General features: G+C 53.6%; 4 protein-coding genes across 4 annotated transcripts; all 4 read left to right on the top strand.

Annotated features, from left to right (window-relative positions):
• Positions 1-783: 783 nt before the first annotated feature.
• LOC112577733 (cathelicidin-4) lies at positions 784-2,388 on the top strand. The gene is made up of 4 exons (XM_025271949.3): positions 784-1,203; positions 1,307-1,414; positions 1,553-1,624; positions 2,231-2,388. The coding sequence occupies exons 1-4, from the start codon at positions 799-801 to the stop codon at positions 2,285-2,287; spliced, it is 642 nt and encodes a 213-aa protein (XP_025127734.3). The 5' UTR covers positions 784-798; the 3' UTR covers positions 2,288-2,388.
• A 5,274-nt stretch (positions 2,389-7,662) lies between these two features.
• On the top strand, positions 7,663-9,102 carry LOC102413293 (cathelicidin-1). The gene is given in 4 exon segments (XM_044933617.2): positions 7,663-7,860; positions 7,974-8,081; positions 8,231-8,302; positions 8,887-9,102. Coding segments are annotated over 4 exon segments (468 nt in total). The 3' UTR covers positions 8,977-9,102.
• A 2,822-nt stretch (positions 9,103-11,924) lies between these two features.
• Positions 11,925-13,863, top strand: LOC123465246 (cathelicidin-1-like). Its single transcript, XM_045163861.1, has 4 exons — positions 11,925-12,150; positions 12,770-12,877; positions 13,027-13,098; positions 13,683-13,863. Exons 1-4 carry the CDS (start codon positions 11,953-11,955, stop codon positions 13,770-13,772), a joined length of 468 nt encoding a protein of 155 aa, XP_045019796.1. The 5' UTR covers positions 11,925-11,952; the 3' UTR covers positions 13,773-13,863.
• Positions 13,864-16,644: 2,781 nt separating this feature from the next.
• On the top strand, positions 16,645-18,686 carry LOC102413623 (cathelicidin-7-like). Its single transcript, XM_045163860.1, has 4 exons — positions 16,645-16,949; positions 17,569-17,676; positions 17,829-17,900; positions 18,502-18,686. Exons 1-4 carry the CDS (start codon positions 16,752-16,754, stop codon positions 18,616-18,618), a joined length of 495 nt encoding a protein of 164 aa, XP_045019795.1. The 5' UTR covers positions 16,645-16,751; the 3' UTR covers positions 18,619-18,686.
• The last annotated feature ends 3,947 nt before the right edge of the window (positions 18,687-22,633 follow it).

The following is a 22,633-nucleotide window of genomic DNA, read 5'->3' as shown; positions in this document are numbered from 1 at the left end:
TAGAAACTGCGTAACGTGAAGGCTTTAACCTTACCTAGTTATTTGGTGAGGACTGTCCATCCTGTGGTTGCCTTCACTGTGAGAGAGAACAAAGAACTGTGGTCATGATACAGATGACACTTCCTCATACTTAGTTGGGGAGGTACCAGGGTAACAGCCCAGGCATCTGGCCATAGGAAATATATGACTGAGAAAGTCATCAAAAGAGTCCAGAAGAGGGGACAGATGGAGCTGAGCTCCTGACTGGCTGAGAACTGAGCCCATAGGACAGGATGGTGAGGCCTTGATGCCTGCCTTGGTACTGGGTTGAGGGGGAGCTAGGCTCTAGACATGATGATACTGTCAATCATTCATGAAAGTTGCTGAGTGGCTACTGGCCAAGAGCCTTGAGCAGGAGATTTATTATTGAATATACTCCTTTAAGGGCTTCCCATGTGAAGCTAGTACTAAAGAACTCACCTGCCAGTTTAGGAGATGTAAGACGTATGGGTCTTCCCTGGATAGGGAAGATCCCCTGGAGAAGGGCATGGCCACACACTCCAGTATACTTACTGGAGAATCCCATGGATAGAGGAGCCTGGTGTACTCCAATCTATGGGGTCACAAGGAGATGGACATGCTGAAGTGACTTAGCATGCACGCATGCAAAGTCCTTCAAACTGTTGTCTGGTGTGCAGGTGTAGGAGATTGCTGACTCCCTCCCTCGCCAAGGACTCAACCATTTTGAGCAAACCTGCCAGTGACACTCCCCAGGGAGTCCAGAAGAGAACAAGAAGTTGTCAGGGAGATGCAGAAACCATGTCTTCACCTTGCACAGGGGCCTCCCTACAAACTGCCCAGAACCCCATGAAGCAACAGCAGGGGCTGAGGCAAGTCCACCTCACGCCCTGGGAGGAGGGCAGGGATGCGGCGGGTCAGGAAGACTCCTGGTTGAGCCTTTGCATCAGGGCCCAGGCTGAGCATAAAAGGAGGGTCCCTCACCTGGGAGGAGGCAGACTGGGGACCATGCAGACCCAGAGGGCCAGCCTCTCGTTGGGGCGGTGGTCACTGTGGCTTCTTCTGCTGGGCCTAGTGGTACCCTCGGCCAGCGCCCAGGACCTCAGCTACAGGGAGGCCGTGCTTCGTGCTGTGGGTCAGCTCAATGAGCGGTCCTCAGAAGCTAATCTCTACCGCCTCCTGGAGCTAGACCCGCCTCCCAAGGATGTGAGTTGGGGAGGGGACTGCCTAGGTGAGGGGCAGGGAGACAGATCAGAGAAGGAAAAATGAGCCTGAACCCAGTTTCCCCCGCACTTTAATCCGTCACCAGGATGCAGATCTGGGCACTCGAAAGCCTGTGAGCTTCACGGTGAAGGAGACTGTGTGCCCCAGGACGACTCAGCAGCCTGCGGAGCAGTGTGACTTCAAGGAGAAAGGGGTGAGGCTGGGGGTTGGGGGTCAATATTTCCCAGGGAGCTGAACAGGGAGCTTCTGGGATGGTTTCCAGTCTCTGGGATTGTGGCTGGGAGGTTATGGCCAAGGGGATTCCAGTTTGACCTTGAGCCTCTCCTTCCAGCGGGTGAAGCAGTGTGTGGGGACAGTCACCCTGGACCCGTCCAATGACCAGTTTGACCTAAACTGTAATGCGGTGAGTGGTCCCTTCTGGACTGGGGGGTTTCTAGGGAAGATAGTGTGTGGAACATCCTTTGTACCAATGACCCGCTGTCCCATCCAGGGCAGACAGAGGCCCTCCTACCCTGGCCCCTCCTTCCCTAAGCCCCAGGTCTCCAGCCCTGGGGCTGCCTCCCTTAGAGCAGTGGTCCTCTACTGGGGTTCCCATCTGGGAACTGACATGAGATGGATTCTCAGGACCCACTCGGACTTCCTGAATCTGACACTGGAGTGGGGCCCAGCCATTTGGATTTTCCCAAGACCTCCAGGGAATTGTGACTGAGCTCAGCTTACGACACACTGACTGCAGTCGTGGGTTTTCAGCCTCTGCTCTCATCCAGCTTTGCTGGAATGTGCTTGTGGCCCTGGGAAGCCCCATGCCATCTGTGGGCCTCAGTTTCCTGTCTGTCTGTGGTATGGAGATTCAACCACATGCTCCAAGGGTCACAGCCAGAGCGTGACCTGTGGTTGCAAGGCTCCTTGGGCAGGCCGGGAAAGTAGAGGTGTGGTGTGTGTGTGGGGGGCTGTCAAGTGTTAATCGTGAGTCAGTCCCAAAAGAAGCTTGTGGCTTCCTTTTTCACAGCTCCAGAGTGTCGCCATACCCTGGATATGGATATGGTGGCTTTTGCGCAAAGGTTGATGGAGAAGAGCTGTCAGATCCTGAGCCTGGGGAAGAGTCTTAAGTGGTCATTTGTTCAGATTCAGGCTTCTGGACAGTGAAAATAAATTCTTGTGAAAACAGGTTCCTCCAGGCTTTAATTTCACTTGTCTCCCCTTCTCCCACTTATCAGGACCATATCCCTAACTCTGGAAGGTCCCCCACATATGTGTGTGCATCTATGTGTATGTGTCTATGTGTGTGTGTGAGATCACTCCTGTGAACACAGAGAAGCCTGGGCCCTTGTTCCTTCTAGGAGGGCACGGGGGAGGCAGCAGCCCCAGGAGCTCAGGAACTGCCTCCCCACACTCGGGTCCCTCCCGAGCCCTTCACCCGCCCCTGCCCTCCTCCTCCAACACCCAGTAGGATGTAAGGAGACCTGCCACGGGTGCAGAGCTGGTGGGGCTGCTGCTCCTGCTCATGTGGAGCTTACAGTCCATGAGGGACCAGGCGCATCACCTTGTTAAACACTCACAGAGAAGAAGTTCAGTCTCAGGGATAAGCCTGCAGGTGCAACACCCAGGACGTACCTCTTGCCCTCGACAATCTGAATTCTGAAATAGCCCATCCCTCCTGGCTTTTCTGTGGCATTTAGACTCAATACTGTTTCTTCCGCTGGGTCTCAGATGTCAGGGGTGGGTTTGTGCTTAGCGATCACGTAGTATAAAAATTTGTACCATTAAAAAGAAGTATCCTGCTCATTGGGGTGAAGATTTCTCCACGAGGGCATGAGAGACAGAGTGACAGAAGGTCACATGTCTATTTCCCTGTGTGTTTCCGACACTGTCCGTGTCCTGCCCACCTCCCATTCTCTAGCTGACCTTTGCTCTGAGGCAGACAGGAAGCACTAGGGAGTTGGTATCAGGGAGCAGCTTCAACTAACCATTGGGGGAACTTGCTGTAAAAACATCTCCTCATCCTCACTCCCTCAGGGGCCCACCTCCAGACGTATCACACCTCTGCCTGAGGTCCCCAGCTGTGTTGAGCTCCTGTCATCCAATTTACTGCCTGCTTATTGACACGTCTTCTTCTCACACATCCTACCCTGACTCCTGTGTCTACACTTTTGCTGGCTTTTTCTGGAATTACCTCGCAAACAAACTCCTTCCACTAAAGGCTTGCCTTGAGTCCCCTTCTGGGCCACTGTGAACCAAGACATATTCCCCTGTCTGAGAGGGACAGAGGGTAGGATCTCACAGAGCATTTAATTTGTTACCTGTCAGGCTTGTCTCCTCTTGGTGAGCAAGTGTGTTGATTGCAGACAGGTTAGAGGTAGCCTGTGCATCTTCTTGGGAGAAGGCAATGGCACCCCATTCAAGTATTTTTGCCTGGAAAATCCCATGGACGGAGGAGCCTGGTGGGCTGCAGTCCATGGGTTGCGAAGAGTCGGACATGACTGAGCGACTTCACTTTCACTTTTCACTTTCATGCATTGGAGAAGGAAATGGCAACCCACTCCAGTGCTCTTACCTGGGGAATCGCAGGGACGGCGGGGCTTGGTGGGCTGCCATCTATGGGGTCCCACAGAGTCCGACACGACTGAAGTGACTTAGCAGCAGCAGCAGCAGCAGCAGTGCGTCTTCTCTACATCGTCATACGCTGTGGCGGCAAGCCCTACAAACTCAGAGCTGTATTGTGTCTGTGCCCGAGGATCCGGGCTTGGTAGAGCCAAGTGTGAAATGGTCAGTTTTGTTTTGTTTTTTGAGCTGGCTGTTACATTCTTGGTAGCTTGAAATCAGCCACGGTGGAAATATTTACACCATGGAAACTGGCAGATGCTCCACATTAGGCCCGTCACCGCTGGCACATCCCACCCCACCGGAGAGAGGGACCACTCGTCAGGATGACATGACATCTGTGCAGGTCACCTCTGTTTTCAGTCGTTCCCCATGATTGCCCCTCTTGCTCCCAGGCCTCCCACCTGTAGCCTCGGGCCAGTCTCGTCCTTTCATATTCTACATTGGCGTTGACCTGACATTCCTTGCTGCGGAGGAGGCTCTCAGCATGAGCAGGTAACCACTGATAGCAGAAAGGTGGATGCTTACATTGGTTCCATCTGAATCCTAGAGCAGGGAGCTGAAGTGGTCCCTGGCAGGGAGGTCTGCAGGCCTACTCAGCGCCTTCTAAGGGGATTGGCTTCTGAGTGTCTGCTCTTCAATCCCTGGACCTCTTTCTCCCCAAGAGAACAACTATCAGGTCCTTCCATTAATGGCTTTGAGCATCAGGCCAGGGCAGTGGCCCCGAGAGGAGGGAGGAGCCTCTCTAGAGGCTGAGAGAGGGTGGGGCTGCCTGGGATGAGGTACTGAAGACAAAATAAGGCAGGTTGGTGCCCTGACAGGCTGGACCATGCATGCGTGGGTTGTGAGAGCACGGTCCTAGGCTGCTCGGTGCCTCGGGGTAGGTACGAGATGTGTGTGTGGGGAGATGACAGTTCAGTATTGACCCCTTTGGTTGGGGTGGGCCCGAGGGATGCTGGTCTCTGGGTGGGGCGCTGGGCAGTAGGCATTGTTAGTGTCCTGCTCAGATCCTGTCACTGGGCGGCTGCCCTGAGGACCCTCAGCTGTTGCGACTGTGGGAGGTAGATGGTAATGGCTCTCAGGTCCCTTCAGAGCTGCCTTCACAGCTTCCCCCTCCCCAGGAGACGGCTGGGATACTCTGTCTCCTCTGCGCTTGGCCTGTGTAAGTGACTGCCTGTGAAGGGACATGAGAGCCCAGCTCCCTCCTCAGTGAGTCCTAAAGCAGGGGTGCAACACCAGTTCCAGGGCTTTTGGGTGTGGTTTAAGCTCGTCCCAGGGTAGAGCGCCTCCCTGAGGGAGGGTTTGGGTCACCCTGCTGAGTCTGCCATTTCCTAGTGAGGGGGATCCTTGATTGAATGGTTTACCTGTGGGTCTCATTTTCCTCATCAACTGACCTACACAGAGAGCTGGGGGGTGTTCCCAGAGGTCTGGGGGCACAGTTTGGGACTGGATTCTGGTTCTCCTTGCCCCAGAGTCTCATGGACAGGAAGGATGGCTGGGAGGAGCAAAGGAGGGGGCAATGCAGGATCAGAGCTCCTACTAGAGTTTGTTGGGGCAAAGGTGCATGCGGGTGTCTCAAGGATCAGATGCGGAGTCGGGGACATGCTGGCTGGGGTCAAGGGCTGTGCTGTCTTTCCTGAGAAGACCTCAGCCCTAACAGGCTGTGAGGACTAAGCCAGAAAAGCTGGTTGCTCAGGGCATGGAAGACATGCTCCTCACCATGGGAGGTGCCATCAAGGACCACATGAGGACCCTACACAGAATTAGGGAGGATGAGGGAGGGGACTTCAGTCTGAAGTGTGAGCCAATGCAAAGGCCCAGAGGCAAGAAAGCACAGGGAGGGTTTCACGCTTACTTAATAGCCAGTAACCATGTGTATTGCTAGTAATTTTTATTGTAATCACCTCCCTTTCCTTCTTTGACTTGGGAAAAGGATGCAGCTTGACCAAGAGGCCACTGGGGCAAGACCTGGGCTGTGTAACCAGGGTGCACCGAGGCCCACCTCTCCTTCTCTCTCCAAGGCTGATGTGTAACCAACACCATCCATCCAGCTGCCACTCTCCGAGGGGCACCAGCCAACTGCCCAGAGTCCCACAGGTCAACACATGCCAAGAGCTACCCCTGGCCTCCAGTCACATGGCTATCCCAAGGCAAGCCTTATTAGAATTAGCTTCATGGTCTCTGAGCCCCTCTAACACTGTGGCTACTTATAGCTCCCATCTGTGCTCTCTCTACCACCCAGCACCAGCCCTCAAGCCTGGTGTCTCACCCACACGACTGGACATGGAGTCAAATGAGAAGAAACTTTCTCAGGGCTGTGAGAGCCAAGAGGAAGAGATTCTGAGTGTTCTTAGAGATCAGGGATGCCTTTCCAAGGAGGAAGGCCAGGGCAAGCAGAGGGACCAGAGGCACAGTTGGGAGATGAGCTGGAGGCTCCGACGGGCCCGAGTGATCGGGGTGGCCTGGGACCCGATACTTGAGGCCTGTAGGGTGGGGAGTGAGGACAATAAAGAGACCCAACCATCCAGACACTAATGCCTCTGGCTCAATGAGGTGGGTGAAATGCCCAAATCAGTGATTTGCAGAAGCCCCCTAGACTATGGTATGAACAGCGGACAGTGGTCAGGGAAGAGCCAGGAACACAGAGGAGGACTTTGGGCATTCTGGCTCCCCGGTGGAGGAGAGAAGATGGGGTAGGACCAGGGAAGGAGTGGTACGAGGTCTAGGAGTGTCCTCAGGAAGAAGGCGCAGGTAAGGCTCCCAGGCTTCCAGCTCAGGGCTCCTGCGGCAGCACCCAGCCAACAGCCCAGTGCGGACAACTAGGGTGTTCATGGGAGTCTTGAACCCAGAGCCATGTGTGCATGAGAACTTGTGTCTTGAAAAGGGAAGGGATAGCCCCTGGAACATGTGAGAACTGAGAGAAGAAGCAGCCCGGATGCACCCGAGCCAACCCTGCCTCCTAAGAGGAGACTCCCTGGAGAAGACTCAGCAGGAGAACCCACAGAGGAGGAGGGGACCCAGGAGAGAAGCAACAGGGGAGAATCAGTGTTTGGAGGACAGATGGACTCTGCAGCCTGTGAAGAAAAAGATAAGGCTTTAGTGTGGCCCCTGTACTTAGGGTGGGCTGTCCAGCTTGCGATGGCCTGAGGGTGAAACAGAGCAAAGAAGCGTGCAGATGACTGTTTCTCAGGCCAGATGAGAGGCAGCCAAAGCAATAGGCCAGGTTTGGTAGGTTCTGGGGCCAGGACATGTTTAGACTGAGAAGAGCAATGCAGAGGAATCCAGGAGAGGAGACAAATGGAGCTCACTGTCTGAGGGCTGGACACAGAGACGATGGTGTGGCCCTGTGTCTACCTAGGGACTGGCTGGTGTGTACATCTTGAGATGTAGTACTGTCATCCACTCACCAAATGTCAAGTGACTCTCTACTGGGTTCCAGGCAGTGCCAAGAGGTGGAGGCTGACTGCTGAATACACTCCTTTACCCCGGATCCTCAGGAGCCCATGGTGTGGACTCAGAGGGGATGTAGACAGTGCCTGGTCCCTCCCTCTCCTCAAGGACTCAACCCCTTTGAGCAACCCTGCCTGTGACACTTCCCATGGACCCCAGGAGAGGCCAAGATATTGTCTGGGAGATGGAGAAACCCTTTCATCACCTTGCACAGGGGCCTCCCTGCCCACTGCCCAGAAATCCAATGAAGCAACAGCAAAGCCTGAGTCAAGTCCACCTCGCACCTGGGAGGAGGCCAGGGATGGGGCGGGTCAGGTTGAGTCTTTGCATCAGACCTAGGCTGAGCATAAAAGGAGGGTCCCTCAGGTGGGAGGAGGCAGACTGGGCACCATGGAGACCCAGAGGACCAGCCTCTCCCTGGGACAGTGGTCACTGTAGCTGCTGCTGTTGGGACTAGTGCTCCCCTCGGCCAGCACCCAGGCCCTCAGGTACAGGGAGGCCGTGCTTCGTGCTGTGGATCAGCTCAATGAGCAATCCTCAGAACCTAACATTTACCGTCTTCTCGAGCTGGAACAGCCTCCTCAGGATATAAGTCAGGGAGGGGGATGGGGAAGGGACCCTCTGGGTGGGGGAACAGGGACACAAAGCAGAGAAGGAAGCCTGAGCCCAAGCCCAGTCTCCCCACTCTGATCCTCGAGCAGGATGAAGACCCGGACAGCCCGAAGCGGGTGAGCTTCAGGGTGAAGAAGACCGAGTGCTCCAGGAACACCCAGCAGCCCCCGGAGCAGTGTGACTTCAAGGAGAATGGGGTGAGCCTGGGGGCTGGGGGCACAGGAGGCTGCTTCCCAGATTGCTGAACAGGGGGCTTCGAGCAAGGTTCCCAGCCCCTGGTGTAAGGCTGGGAGCTTATGGCCTGGGGGTGGGTGGTTCCACTTTGACCTTGAGCCTCCCCTTCCAGCTGCTGAAACGCTGTGAGGGGACAGTCACCCTGGACCAGGTCAGGGGTAACTTCGACATCACCTGTAATAATGTAAGTGGCCCCTTCTGTACTGTGGGAACTGCTGTGGGGGTGGGTTGTGGAACTTCCTTTGGACCAATGACCCACTGCCCCACCCAGGGCAGAGAAAGACCCTCCTATCCTGCCCCCTCCCTCCCCAAGCCCCAGATCTCCCTTCCTGGCTATGTGTCCCTTAGAGCAGTGGTTCTCTCCTGGGGTCCCCACCCAGAGAACTTGTCAGAAAGGCAGATTCTCAGCCCCAGTCAGACCACCTGAGTTGGACTCTGGGGTGGGATCTGACCATTTGTCTTTTCCCAGGACTTCCAGGGATTCTGACTGTGCTAAAGTTTTGAGAGTCACGAGCCCTCAACCTCTGCTCTCTTCCAGCTTTGCTGGGATGGGCTTGTGACTCTGGGAAGCCCTTGTCTTCCTTTAGTCTCTTCATCTATTTGTGAGTGTGGGGATTCCACCTCATGCTCCAAATATCACAGCCAGAGGTGAACTTGTGCCTGAGGATCCTGGTGTGACCCTGAAACAGGAAAGGCCAGGTGGGGAGGGATCTTGGGTTGATGGTGATGCAGTACCAACAAGCAGCCTGTGTTTTTCTTGTTTCACAGCACCAGAGCATCAGGATTACAAAGCAGCCATGGGCACCACCACAGGCAGCCCGATTATGTCGATATATAGTGATAAGGGTTTGCAGATAATCAGCTCTTGTAGATTTCTGTCATAAGCCAGCAAAGAGTCCTAAGGGTTTTCTTACTCTGCCTCAAATAATACTGGATCTGAAAAATAAATTCTTGTGACATGATATCCTCAAGGTCTCAATTTCACTGTCTCCTCTCCTCACAGTTATCCAGAAAGAATCTTGAACTATTCCATGTCTTGTGTGTGTGTACCCGTGTGTGTGTGTGCCTATGTGTCTGTGTGTGTGTCCATGAGTGTATGTGTGTGTGAGATTACTCCTGTGAACACAGAGAAGGGTGAGGGCCCTGTTCCTTCCACGCGGGAGGCAGTAGCCTCGGGAGCTCCAGGACAGCGTCTCCATTCTTGGGCGCCTCCCGAACACTTCACCCGCCCCACTCTGCCCTCCTCCTCCAACACCCAGTAGGACCTAAGGAGACCTGCTGTGTGTGCAGTGCTGGTGGGAATGCTGCTCCTGCTCGCATGGAGCTGACAGTCCACAAGGGGCCATGCTTCTCACCTTGTGAAGCACTCAGAGAGACGCAGTTGAGTCTCAGGGCTCAGCCTGCAGGTGCAATGCCCATGAGTCTCATGGACATGACGCTGGCTGGGAGGAGCAGAGGAGGGGGCGATGCAGGATCAGGGCTCATACCTGAGTTTGCTGGGGAAAAGGTGCATGCAGATTTCTGAAAGACCAGGTGTGGAGGCGGGGGCAACCACTCTAAGATGAGGACTGTGATGTCTTTTCTGAGCAGACCTCAGTTCCGACAGGCAGTGAGGACTAAACCAGGAAAGCCGGAAGCTTTCACCTTTCACATCACAGGAAGTGCATCCTGAGGACCCGGAAGTGGACCCTCCTAAGGATCCGGGAAGGACGGGGGAAGAGGGCTTCAGTCTGAAGTGTCTAAGAGTGAAAGGCCCAGAGGCAGGAAAGCAAAGAGAGGATTTCAGGGTTACCAGAACCTGTCACTACGTGTATTGCTGATTATGCTCTATTGTAATCAAGTCGCTTTCAGCCTTTGATTTGGGAAAGGATACAACTTGACCACAGTGCAGGGTCAAACCTGGACAAGGAAACCAGGGTGCCCAGAAGCCCACCTCTCGTTCCTCTCCAAGGCTGAGTGTGTAACCACCACCATCCATCCAAGCTGCCATCTTCCGTGGTGTCCAAGACAATTGTCCCGAGTCCCAGAGGCCCACAGAGGCCATGAGCTACCCCTGGACGGCAGTCACGTGGCCATCCCAAGGGAAACTGGATTAGAATTTGCTTCACGGCCTCTGGGCCCCTTTAATATTTTGGCTTATTATCTTTCCCAGTTGCACTCCCTCCACACCCCAGCGCTGGCCACTCTGCTTGGTGACTTGTCCAGATGACTGGACATGGATTCACTTGGGGGTCAAATTAGAAGGGATGTCCAGAAGATTGATGTCCTATGTCAGAAAAGAGGAGGAGGTGCCTTCTGTGCCTGCAGATCCCTGCAGGCTTCCCAAGGAGGTAAAGCAGGGCAAGCAGAGAGATATCAGGGGCAGAGATGTGGGGAGAAGCAGGAGGCTCTGAGTGGCCTGAGGGATTTGGGTGATGGGACAGCCTGACACCCGAGGCCCGCAAGTCTGGGGTGAGAAAAACTATGAATAGCAACCGTCTAGGCCCTGATGCCAGGGTGGGGGGTTGTAGGCTGGGGAGGCAGGGGGTGAAATGGTCAAACGGGCAGTGTGTTGGAGCCTTAGAAAATAGCATGGAGGGTGGACAGTGGTCAGGGAGAAGCTGGTATTCGAGGAAGGTGGTGTCTGGAGGTTGTGGCTTCACTGAGAGGAGAGAAGACAGGGTAGGCCCAGGGCAGGTGTGCTGGGAGGTCAGGGGAGTGTCCTCAGGAGGAAGAAGGAGCAGGTGGGGCTCCCATGCTTCCAGCTCAGGGCTTCTGTGGCAGTACCCAGCCAACAGCCCAGTGCGGACAACCAGGCTCTTTATGGGAGTCTTGAAACCAGAGGCAAAGACCGTATGTGTGTGATGGGCACTGGTGTCTTGAGAAGGGCTGTCCCCAGGAATGTGTGAGGAGTGGGAGGAGAAGCAGCCCGGATGATCCTCAGCCAGTCCTGCCTCCCAAGAGGGGAGTCCTTGGAGAAGAGTCAGCAGAAGCCCCCAGGGAGGAGGGGACCCAGGAGGGCACAGCAAGGGAGAATTGGTCAGGGGCAAGTTCAGGAAGACAGGGGGTCCCCAGAACCTGTGGAGATAAGACAAGGCTTGAGTGTGGCCTCTGGATCTAGGGAGGGCTGCTCAGCCTAATGTAAGCCAGCAAAGAATTGTTGGAGGTGGTGTAGGTAACACCTCCTCAGGCTCTGTTGGGGAGGGGCCAGGACAACACACCATGTTTTGTGGGGTCTGAGGGCAAGACGTTATTAAACTGAGAGAATGAATGAAGAGGAATCCAGGAGACGGGAGAAATGGGACTCACTCTCTGAAGCCTGGGCACAGAGTAATAGATAGTGTGGGCTTTGTGTCTGCCTAGGGACTAGCTGTGTGTGTAAGTCTTAAGTTGTGAGTAGTACCGTCAAGCATCATTAAATGACTGCCTATTGGGTTCTAGGCAGTACTGAGAGCTGAAGGTTGAGTGCACAATGCACTTCTTTATCCTGAATCCTGAGAGACCATAGAGGGGAAGCCGAGGAGATGTAGACAGTGCCTGGCCCTTCCGTCTCCTGGAGTACTCAATCCTCTTGGGCAAGCCTGCCTGTGACACTTCCCATGGACCACAGCAGAGCCCAAGACATTGTCAGGGAGATGGAGAAACCATTTCTTCACCTTGCACAGGGGCCTCCCTGCCTACTACCCAGCAATCCCATGAAGCAACAGCAGGGGCTGAGGCAAGTCCACTTCACACCCTGGGAGGAAGGCAGGGATGGAGAGGGTCAGGAAGAGTCCTGGTTGAGCCTTTGCATCAGGGCCCAGGCTGAGCATAAAAGGAGGGCCCCTCAGGCTGGGAGGAGGCAGTTTAGGGACCATGGAGACCCAGAGGGCCAGCCTCTCCCTGGGACGGTGGTCACTGTGGCTACTGCTGCTGGGACTAGTGCTGCCCTCGGCCAGTGCCCAGGACCTCAGCTACAGGGAGGCCGTGCTTCGTGCTGTGGATCAGTTCAATGAGAAGTCCTCAGAAGCTAATATCTTCCGCCTCCTGGAGCTAGACCTGCCTCCCAAGGATGTGAGTTGGGGAGGGGGCTGGGAAGGGGATCTGTCTCCTGACATCCTCGGCACTGTCGCCCTCTTCACTAAGGCTGGTTCTCTTGTCAGGAAGTCACTTTTCCCACTACATGGGTTCCCACCTCTTCTAGGACACCTTCCCAGACCTGGGTCATCTCCCAGCACCAGGCTTCCTGTCTTAGCATCTCTGCTGTGGGAACAGGCACCCTGCACACCTGGCTCAGGCTCCCTGGACTTCTGGGAGCTCCAGGGATGGAGGGGGTCACTGAGGTGACTTCTCTGCTAAAGTCCCCCTGAACCTCGGTGTCTCTCTGCCAGGGGGAGCTCCGTCAGCCTGGAGGCTCCAGTGACAAGGGCTCTCCCTGCAGGCGGCCCTGACCTCCCTCAGCCCCTCTGAGGGGAGGCGCTGCCATCAGCGCTGCTGTGAGGGCCGCTCCTGCTCTCTGTGTGCCCATGAGGCCAGGCACGGGCTCTGTCCCCTTCCCCTGTGCTCCTGGCACCAAGCCCAGGGCCGGACACATAGGGGGTTGGAGAGGCTGTCGTCGGGTGGGGGACAGGGAGACAGATCAGAGAAGGAAACATGAGCCGAGCCCAGTCCCCCGACTTTGATCCTTGACCAGGTGGAGGACCCGGGAGCTCGAAAGCCTGTGAGCTTCATATTGAAGGAGACCGTGTGCCCCAGGACGACCCAGCAGCCCCCAGAGCAGTGTGACTTCAAGGAGAATGGGGTGAGCCTGGAGGCTGGGGGCACAGGAGGCTGCTTCCCAGATTGCTGAACAGGGGGCTTCGAGCAAGGTTCCCAGCCCCTGGTGTAAGGCTGGGAGCTTATGGCCTGGGGGTGGGTGGTTCCACTTTGACCTTGAGCCTCCCCTTCCAGCTGCTGAAACGCTGTGAGGGGACAGTCACCCTGGACCAGGTCAGGGGTAACTTCGACATCACCTGTAATAATGTAAGTGGCCCCTTCTGTACTGTGGGAACTGCTGTGGGGGTGGGTTGTGGAACTTCCTTTGGACCAATGACCCACTGCCCCACCCAGGGCAGAGAAAGACCCTCCTATCCTGCCCCCTCCCTCCCCAAGCCCCAGATCTCCCTTCCTGGCTATGTGTCCCTTAGAGCAGTGGTTCTCTCCTGGGGTCCCCACCCAGAGAACTTGTCAGAAAGGCAGATTCTCAGCCCCAGTCAGACCACCTGAGTTGGACTCTGGGGTGGGATCTGACCATTTGTCTTTTCCCAGGACTTCCAGGGATTCTGACTGTGCTAAAGTTTTGAGAGTCACGAGCCCTCAACCTCTGCTCTCTTCCAGCTTTGCTGGGATGGGCTTGTGACTCTGGGAAGCCCTTGTCTTCCTTTAGTCTCTTCATCTATTTGTGAGTGTGGGGATTCCACCTCATGCTCCAAATATCACAGCCAGAGGTGAACTTGTGCCTGAGGATCCTGGTGTGACCCTGAAACAGGAAAGGCCAGATGGGGAGGGATCTTGGGTTGATGGTGATGCAGTACCAACAAGCAGCCTGTGTTTTTCTTGTTTCACAGCACCAGAGCATCAGGATTACAAAGCAGCCATGGGCACCACCACAGGCAGCCCGATTATGTCGATATATAGTGATAAGGGTTTGCAGATAATCAGCTCTTGTAGATTTCTGTCATAAGCCAGCAAAGAGTCCTAAGGGTTTTCTTACTCTGCCTCAAATAATACTGGATCTGAAAAATAAATTCTTGTGACATGATATCCTCAAGGTCTCAATTTCACTGTCTCCTCTCCTCACAGTTATCCAGAAAGAATCTTGAACTATTCCATGTCTTGTGTGTGTGTACCCGTGTGTGTGTGTGTGCCTATGTGTCTGTGTGTGTGTCCATGAGTGTATGTGTGTGTGAGATCACTCCTGTGAACACAGAGAAGGGTGAGGGCCCTGTTCCTTCCACGCGGGAGGCAGTAGCCTCGGGAGCTCCAGGACAGCGTCTCCATTCTTGGGCGCCTCCCGAACACTTCACCCGCCCCACTCTGCCCTCCTCCTCCAACACCCAGTAGGACCTAAGGAGACCTGCTGTGTGTGCAGTGCTGGTGGGAATGCTGCTCCTGCTCGCATGGAGCTGACAGTCCACAAGGGGCCATGCTTCTCACCTTGTGAAGCACTCAGAGAGACGCAGTTGAGTCTCAGGGCTCAGCCTGCAGGTGCAATGCCCATGAGTCTCATGGACATGACGCTGGCTGGGAGGAGCAGAGGAGGGGGCGATGCAGGATCAGGGCTCATACCTGAGTTTGCTGGGGAAAAGGTGCATGCAGATTTCTGAAAGACCAGGTGTGGAGGCGGGGGCAACCACTCTAAGATGAGGACTGTGATGTCTTTTCTGAGCAGACCTCAGTTCCGACAGGCAGTGAGGACTAAACCAGGAAAGCCGGAAGCTTTCACCTTTCACATCACAGGAAGTGCATCCTGAGGACCCGGAAGTGGACCCTCCTAAGGATCCGGGAAGGACGGGGGAAGAGGGCTTCAGTCTGAAGTGTCTAAGAGTGAAAGGCCCAGAGGCAGGAAAGCAAAGAGAGGATTTCAGGGTTACCAGAACCTGTCACTACGTGTATTGCTGATTATGCTCTATTGTAATCAAGTCGCTTTCAGCCTTTGATTTGGGAAAAGGATACAACTTGACCACAGTGCAGGGTCAAACCTGGACAAGGAAACCAGGGTGCCCAGAAGCCCACCTCTCGTTCCTCTCCAAGGCTGAGTGTGTAACCACCACCATCCATCCAAGCTGCCATCTTCCGTGGTGTCCAAGACAATTGTCCCGAGTCCCAGAGGCCCACAGAGGCCATGAGCTACCCCTGGACGGCAGTCACGTGGCCATCCCAAGGGAAACTGGATTAGAATTTGCTTCACGGCCTCTGGGCCCCTTTAATATTTTGGCTTATTATCTTTCCCAGTTGCACTCCCTCCACACCCCAGCGCTGGCCACTCTGCTTGGTGACTTGTCCAGATGACTGGACATGGATTCACTTGGGGGTCAAATTAGAAGGGATGTCCAGAAGATTGATGTCCTATGTCAGAAAAGAGGAGGAGGTGCCTTCTGTGCCTGCAGATCCCTGCAGGCTTCCCAAGGAGGTAAAGCAGGGCAAGCAGAGAGATATCAGGGGCAGAGATGTGGGGAGAAGCAGGAGGCTCTGAGTGGCCTGAGGGATTTGGGTGATGGGACAGCCTGACACCCGAGGCCCGCAAGTCTGGGGTGAGAAAAACTATGAATAGCAACCGTCTAGGCCCTGATGCCAGGGTGGGGGGTTGTAGGCTGGGGAGGCAGGGGGTGAAATGGTCAAACGGGCAGTGTGTTGGAGCCTTAGAAAATAGCATGGAGGGTGGACAGTGGTCAGGGAGAAGCTGGTATTCGAGGAAGGTGGTGTCTGGAGGTTGTGGCTTCACTGAGAGGAGAGAAGACAGGGTAGGCCCAGGGCAGGTGTGCTGGGAGGTCAGGGGAGTGTCCTCAGGAGGAAGAAGGAGCAGGTGGGGCTCCCATGCTTCCAGCTCAGGGCTTCTGTGGCAGTACCCAGCCAACAGCCCAGTGCGGACAACCAGGCTCTTTATGGGAGTCTTGAAACCAGAGGCAAAGACCGTATGTGTGTGATGGGCACTGGTGTCTTGAGAAGGGCTGTCCCCAGGAATGTGTGAGGAGTGGGAGGAGAAGCAGCCCGGATGATCCTCAGCCAGTCCTGCCTCCCAAGAGGGGAGTCCTTGGAGAAGAGTCAGCAGAAGCCCCCAGGGAGGAGGGGACCCAGGAGGGCACAGCAAGGGAGAATTGGTCAGGGGCAAGTTCAGGAAGACAGGGGGTCCCCAGAACCTGTGGAGATAAGACAAGGCTTGAGTGTGGCCTCTGGATCTAGGGAGGGCTGCTCAGCCTAATGTAAGCCAGCAAAGAATTGTTGGAGGTGGTGTAGGTAACACCTCCTCAGGCTCTGTTGGGGAGGGGCCAGGACAACACACCATGTTTTGTGGGGTCTGAGGACAAGACGTTATTAAACTGAGAGAATGAATGAAGAGGAATCCAGGAGACGGGAGAAATGGGACTCACTCTCTGAGGCCTGGGCACAGAGTAATAGATAGTGTGGGCTTTGTGTCTGCCTAGGGACTAGCTGTGTGTGTAAGTCTTAAGTTGTGAGTAGTACCGTCAAGCATCATTAAATGACTGCCTATTGGGTTCTAGGCAGTACTGAGAGCTGAAGGTTGAGTGCACAATGCACTTCTTTATCCTGAATCCTGAGAGACCATAGAGGGGAAGCCGAGGAGATGTAGACAGTGCCTGGCCCTTCCGTCTCCTGGAGTACTCAATCCTCTTGGGCAAGCCTGCCTGTGACACTTCCCATGGACCACAGCAGAGCCCAAGACATTGTCAGGGAGATGGAGAAACCATTTCTTCACCTTGCACAGGGGCCTCCCTGCCTACTACCCAGCAATCCCATGAAGCAACAGCAGGGGCTGAGGCAAGTCCACTTCACACCCTGGGAGGAAGGCAGGGATGGGGAGGGTCAGGAAGAGTCCTGGTTGAGCCTTTGCATCAGGGCCCAGGCTGAGCATAAAAGGAGGGCCCCTCAGGCTGGGAGGAGGCAGTTTAGGGACCATGGAGACCCAGAGGGCCAGCCTCTCCCTGGGACGGTGGTCACTGTGGCTACTGCTGCTGGGACTAGTGCTGCCCTCGGCCAGTGCCCAGGACTTCAGCTACAGGGAGGCCGTGCTTCGTGCTGTGGATCAGTTCAATGAGAAGTCCTCAGAAGCTAATCTCTTCCGCCTCCTGGAGCTGGACCCGCCTCCCAAGGACGTGAGTTGGGGAGGGGGCTGGGAAGGGGATCTGTCTCCTGACATCCTCGGCACTGTCGCCCTCTTCACTAAGGCTGGTTCTCTTGTCAGGAAGTCACTTTTCCCACTACATGGGTTCCCACCTCTTCTAGGACACCTTCCCAGACCTGGGTCATCTCCCAGCACCAGGCTTCCTGTCTTAGCATCTCTGCTGTGGGAACAGGTGCCCTGCACACCTGGCTCAGGCTCCCTGGACTTCTGGGAGCTCCAGGGATGGAGGGGGTCACTGAGGTGACTTCTCTGCTAAAGTCCCCCTGAACCTCGGTGTCTCTCTGCCAGGGGGAGCTCCATCAGCCTGGAGGCTCCAGTGACAAGGGCTCTCCCTGCAGGCGGCCCTGACCTCCCTCAGCCCCTCTGAGGGGAGGCGCTGCCATCAGCGCTGCTGTGAGGGCCGCTCCTGCTCTCTGTGTGCCCATGAGGCCGGGCACGGGCTCTGTCCCCTTCCCCTGTGCTCCCGGCACCAAGCCCAGGGCCGGACACATAGGGGGTTGGAGAGGCTGTCGTCGGGTGGGGGACAGGGAGACAGATCAGAGAAGGAAACATGAGCCGAGCCCAGTCTCCCCACTTTGATCCTTGACCAGGTGGAGGTCCCGGGAGCTCGAAAGCCTGTGAGCTTCAGGGTGAAGGAGACCGTGTGCCCCAGGACGACCCAGCAGCCCGCGGAGCAGTGTGACTTCAAGGAGAATGGGGTGAGCCTGGGGGCTGAAGGAGCAGGAGAATGCTTCTCAGGGAGCTGAACAGGGGGCTTCTGGGAAAGAATTGCAGTCCCTGGGGTGAGGTGGGGTGTGGCTGGGAGATATTGCCTGGAGTTTCTAGTTTGACTTCAAGCCTTCTTTTCCAGCTGGTGAAACAGTGTGTGGGGACAGTCACCTGGTACTGGATCAGGGGTGATTTCGACATCACCTGTAATGACGTAAGTGGCCCCTTTTGTACTGTGAGGACTGCTAGAGGGGTGGGTTGTGGAATTTCCTTTGGCCCAATGACCCGCTGCCCCATCCAGGGCAGAGAAAGGTTCTCCTACCCTGGCCCCTCCCTCCCCCGAGCCCCAGGTCTCCAGTCCTGGCTCTGTGTCCCTTAGAGCAGTGGTTCCCTACTGGGGTCCCCAACTGGGAACTGACATAGAGGCAGATTCTCAGCCCCACTCAGATCTCCTGAATCAGACTCCTGGATAGGGGGCAGCCTTTGTATTTTCACAAAGCCTCCAGGGGCTTCTTTCGATGCTGAAGTTTGAAACTCATTGACTCAAATCATGAGCTCTCAACTCCTGGTTCCCTTCCAGCTTTGTTGGGATGGGCTTGTGACCCTGGGAAGCCCCCTGTCACCTAAGGGACCTTGGTTTGCTTATCTATCTGTGGTGTGTTGATTTAACCACAGGCTCCAAACATCATATGGGAGGTAAACTGGGGCTCCAAGCTTCCTGATGTGGCCCAGGAATTGGAGTGTTCAAGTGGCAAGGGGTCTGGTTTTAATGCTGAGCCAATCCCCCAAAGCAACTATTTCCACCTGGTTCACAGATTCAGAGCGTGGGGCTATTCAGACGGCTGTGGGACTCAGTCCGGAGAGGTGGGCAGAAAATTCTCGAAAAAGCACGGAGAATTGGCGAGAAAATCAGAGATATCTTCACGGGATGAAGTCCTTAGGATCAGGTTATCCTGGCTCAGACTTCTGGACTCTGAAAAATAAATTCTTCTAAAAACAACTTCATCAACATTCAAATTCACTTCTCTTCCCTCTCAGTCATACCAGGACCAGGTCCTTAACTCTGCGAGTCCTCTTGAGTGTATGTGTGTGTGTGAGAGAGAGACAGACAGACAGAGATCACTCCTATTAACTCCCGGATGGGTGAGGCAGGCCTCCTTTCAGGAGGGTATGCGGTTACAGGGATGTAATGACAACCATAGCTAACACGGATGTATGGTATATTTGAAAGTTGTTAAGAGAGTAGAGCCTAAGTGTTCTCATCACAAGGAGAAGACCTCATTTGTTTTTTGTATCTCTATGAGATGACGGATGTTAAGGAAACTTACTGTGGTACTCATTTTACAATATAGGTAAGTAAATTCGTTATGCGTACACTTGAAATTTGTAGTGCTGTATGTCAATTATATCTCAAATGAAACTGGAAAAAATATTTAAAGAGTGTGAAAGGATTATTACAGCAAAAAGTTTGTGAACTGCTACATAGAGAAACTCTCCATGGGTGTGCAGGGAGACATATATGATAATATCCAATTGGAGTGTTGGTCTGTTTCTTCAATAGATACCAAACAGCAGTGAACACAAATAAATGGATTACCGTGTATCATTGAAAAACAAAACAAAACAAAGAAATTGTGCAAAATGAGCTAGTAAATATGTAATAAGGCTACTTATATAATGTCCAAAAGCGTGGAAACAACACTATGTTTTGCTTGTGGGTACTGGTGGTAAAAACAAAAAAAAAACGTGCTGGAAGAGGACTGAGCAGGTCAATGCACAAGGACAGTCCTCATCCGTTGCACTAGAGTCGCATTCTGGCCCCAAACTACGCTTCCCGGCAGGCTGCGCGCCGCGCCGTGACGCACTTTCTGCAGACTCACTTCCTTGCCTTTGCGTTGTTCGTTAGTAGGGCAGGGCCCCCGCCATCTTTTAGCAGCTGGTTACAGTTGCTGGTAACTTTGATGCTGCCGCGTAGCCCAGCCGGTAGCAGATGCGGACCTCGCGGGAGCAGTTCCTGGGCCTGCCCGTGAACTGTGAGGTGGACCAGCTGGCCAAGTACTAGGGCAGGAAGACAGCGACCGCCCCCCGCCCCCGCACCCCCTCCCCGGGTGTTCGGACCTCCGGCGCAGGCCTGGCGTGGGCCTGGGTGTCGCGGGGCTGATTTCCTAAGGAGTTGTGGAGAGGCACGCTGAGGATGCGACCACCTCTCCCAACTGCTTGCCTTCCTTGTGGGTGGGGCGGCGTTCCCTCCCTCGTCCAGTACCCTGTTCTTGTGGTTTATAGCTACCTCCCCAGAGTCCCTGGCTTCGCCTTCCGCCGCGGGGGTCCTGTCTGCGCCGTCCACTCCGGCGGCAAATCCGCTGGCGGCGAAAATTGAGCGCTTGAATTGTGGCGAGTGCTACTGAAGAACTACAGTCTTCCGTCCTGTTAATTAATATCCAACTGAATAATGAAGTCTAGAACTTGTTTTTCATCAGACACAAGGTGGTTGTTCAGTCGCTTAGTCGCGTCCGACTCTTTCGACCCCATGGACTATACCCCATCAGACTCCTTTCTCCACGAGATCTCCCAGCAAGAGTACTGGAGTGGGTTACCATTTCCTTCTCCAGGGAATCTTCCCTACTCAGGGGTCAAACCTGTGACTCCTGCATTGGAGGCAGGTTCTTCACAGCTGAGCCAGCGGGAAAGCTCCCGACATAAAGTTATTATTGTGCTGAGCCTACATTTCGCTTTAACCGTCTTTTTAACGTCTTTTGAAATGTGCTGTAGGTGTGCAAAACACATCTAATGTCAAAGAGATAACGGGGGGAGGGGGGGGAACCTAACCTATTGTTAACCATTTAACATTGCATATGTGTTGAAATGATAATATCTTAGATATGTAGGGTTGAAGAAGTGAAGTTAGTCACTCAGTGTTGTCCGACTCTTTGGGACCCCATGGACTATTTAGTCCCCCAGGCTTCTCTGTCCATGTGATTTCTCCAGGCAAAAATACTGGAGTGGGTTGCCATTACATTCTTCACGGGATCTTCCCAACCCAAGGATAGAACCCAGGTCTCCCACATTGCAGGCAGATTCTTTACCCTCTGAGCTACCAGGGAAGCCCATAAAATTAATTTCACCTTTTAAAAAACTATTTGAGATGGCTGCTATGGAATTATTTTCCCCCATTGGTGCCGTGTGGTATGCAGGAGTCGGGAATCTTAGTTCCCAGACCAGGGATGGAACCCGTGTCTCCTGAGGTGGAAGCACAGAGTCTTACCTCTGGGACCTCCAGGGAAGTCCAGGAAATTTAAAATTACGTATGTGGTTGGCACCGTAGCTCCTATATTGCTCTTGGATAGTGCTGCTCTGGGAGAAGGGATATTTCTGCATCTGACAGAGCCTTCCTGGGCTCTTGGGAATGTTTCCTAGAGGAGCTGTTGTGTCTGGAGGGCGTTCTTACCCTGTCTTGTCTGAAGGGGGTCTGGTCTACCACATTTAATGTTACTGTTGGAGGTTCCTGCAGAATGGCTTTTTCAGCCCCTCTTCCCTAGCCACCAGGCACCTTCCTGGGTTGGGTTGTGCTGTAGAGAGAAAACGAAGGACCCGATGGTGACCTGAGAATGTGAGATGGGAGGAGGATGCATCTGTCACGACCAAATGCCTGCTGGTACTCAGGTTTTCTTTTCTACCAAAGTAAAGAAGATTCTAATGGTTTTAGAAGCCACGTTTGCAATTTTAATATATGCTGAACTGCCATGTAGTTTGTGCCCACCAATTATTAAAGAGACATTGTTTTCTCATTGACTTGAAATGCCATATATGCCACATACTACGATTAGGTTGTCCTTCATTCCACCCACCCATCCAGCCAGCCATTCATCCTTCTTCCTCTGCAATAAAAAGTGTAGATATGACCAACCTATGATTGACCTGGATCATGAGGGAGGGGGGACATTATACTAAGTATAATATGTACAAATATATAAGTAGAGCAGAATAAGGGGGATCCAGAGTGCCAGGGTGTAGAGGCAGAGTTGGGTGAACAGGGTTGGCTTCTGTGAGGAACTATGTGTGAGTAGAAGCTTGAAAGAGGTAAGGAAGGTATATATGTGGGTGTGGTGGGAGGCTCCTCCGGGCATGGAAACAATCAGTGCAGAGATAGGAAAGTAAGGAGGCCAGCGTGATCAGAGTACAGAGAGCAAGGAGGAGAAGAAAATATTAAAAGAGGCCCCTCTGAATCCTGCAAGTTAAAAAATCTTAAAGTGTAATTAAATCTTTCAGTTCTGTGTATTTAACTGATTCTTTTTACTATTATTATCTTACTTTAGCTGCGCTGAGTTTTTGTTGCAGCACGCAGGCTTAGTTGCTCCACGGCAGGTGAGATCTTAGTTCCCTGACCAGGGATTGAACCTGCATTGCAAGGCGGATTCTTAACCACTGGACCACCAGGGAAGTCACCACTTTTGTGGTTTATAAGTGCTACGGTCTACAGGGTCACAAAAGGGTCGGACTTAGCGACTAAACAACAGCAAAGTTATTTGATATCATAAATCACATTTTTGTTCATTTATTGAAAACTTGAAACTGCCTCCATTGGTAGATACAAAATTATTCTGGATATGCCTGAGCTCTTAAGACTGTTAGTTTCAGAGTTGAACATCAGTTTCTGTCAGAAGCTTTTTTAAGGTTTTTCTCTATTTGGCATAGCTATGAATTAAATAGTTCTGATTTGTTCTATTCTTTTCTGCTTGTATCTGTTTTGAACTGCTTTCATCAGTTTAAATTGGCTCCACTTCACTCCATTTAGCTTCTCACCTAGTTTCTCCATCTGTCTCAGTGAAGACTCACCCATTTAAATTTGCATTCAGCTAGCCAGCGTAGTTTGGACTTGTGTTTATCACTATGCTCATGCATTTCATTGATTCTGAGAAGTATATTACCTCAAGTTATTAATAAATTAAT

Source organism: Bubalus bubalis, chromosome 21, assembly GCF_019923935.1.
Source record: "Bubalus bubalis isolate 160015118507 breed Murrah chromosome 21, NDDB_SH_1, whole genome shotgun sequence".
NCBI classification, from domain to species: Eukaryota; Metazoa; Chordata; class Mammalia; order Artiodactyla; family Bovidae; genus Bubalus; species Bubalus bubalis.
The sequence above is the reverse complement of the archived record's forward strand: the minus strand, read 5'-3'. Positions and strand labels throughout refer to the sequence as shown.

Bases quoted from the DNA above. Each gene is read 5' to 3' on its own strand.
- LOC112577733 (XM_025271949.3), top strand. From the start codon at position 799: ATGTCTTCACCTTGCACAGGGGCCTCCCTACAAACTGCCCAGAACCCC. The intron at 1,204-1,306 runs GTGAGTTGGGGA...ATCCGTCACCAG, and splicing joins TAGACCCGCCTCCCAAGGAT to GATGCAGATCTGGGCACTCG. The intron at 1,625-2,230 runs GTGAGTGGTCCC...CCTTTTTCACAG, and splicing joins TTGACCTAAACTGTAATGCG to CTCCAGAGTGTCGCCATACC.
- LOC123465246 (XM_045163861.1), top strand. From the start codon at position 11,953: ATGGAGACCCAGAGGGCCAGCCTCTCCCTGGGACGGTGGTCACTGTGG. The intron at 12,151-12,769 runs GTGAGTTGGGGA...ATCCTTGACCAG, and splicing joins TAGACCTGCCTCCCAAGGAT to GTGGAGGACCCGGGAGCTCG. The intron at 13,099-13,682 runs GTAAGTGGCCCC...CTTGTTTCACAG, and splicing joins TCGACATCACCTGTAATAAT to CACCAGAGCATCAGGATTAC.
- LOC102413623 (XM_045163860.1), top strand. From the start codon at position 16,752: ATGGAGACCCAGAGGGCCAGCCTCTCCCTGGGACGGTGGTCACTGTGG. The intron at 17,677-17,828 runs GTGAGCCTGGGG...CTTCTTTTCCAG, and splicing joins GTGACTTCAAGGAGAATGGG to CTGGTGAAACAGTGTGTGGG. The intron at 17,901-18,501 runs GTAAGTGGCCCC...CCTGGTTCACAG, and splicing joins TCGACATCACCTGTAATGAC to ATTCAGAGCGTGGGGCTATT.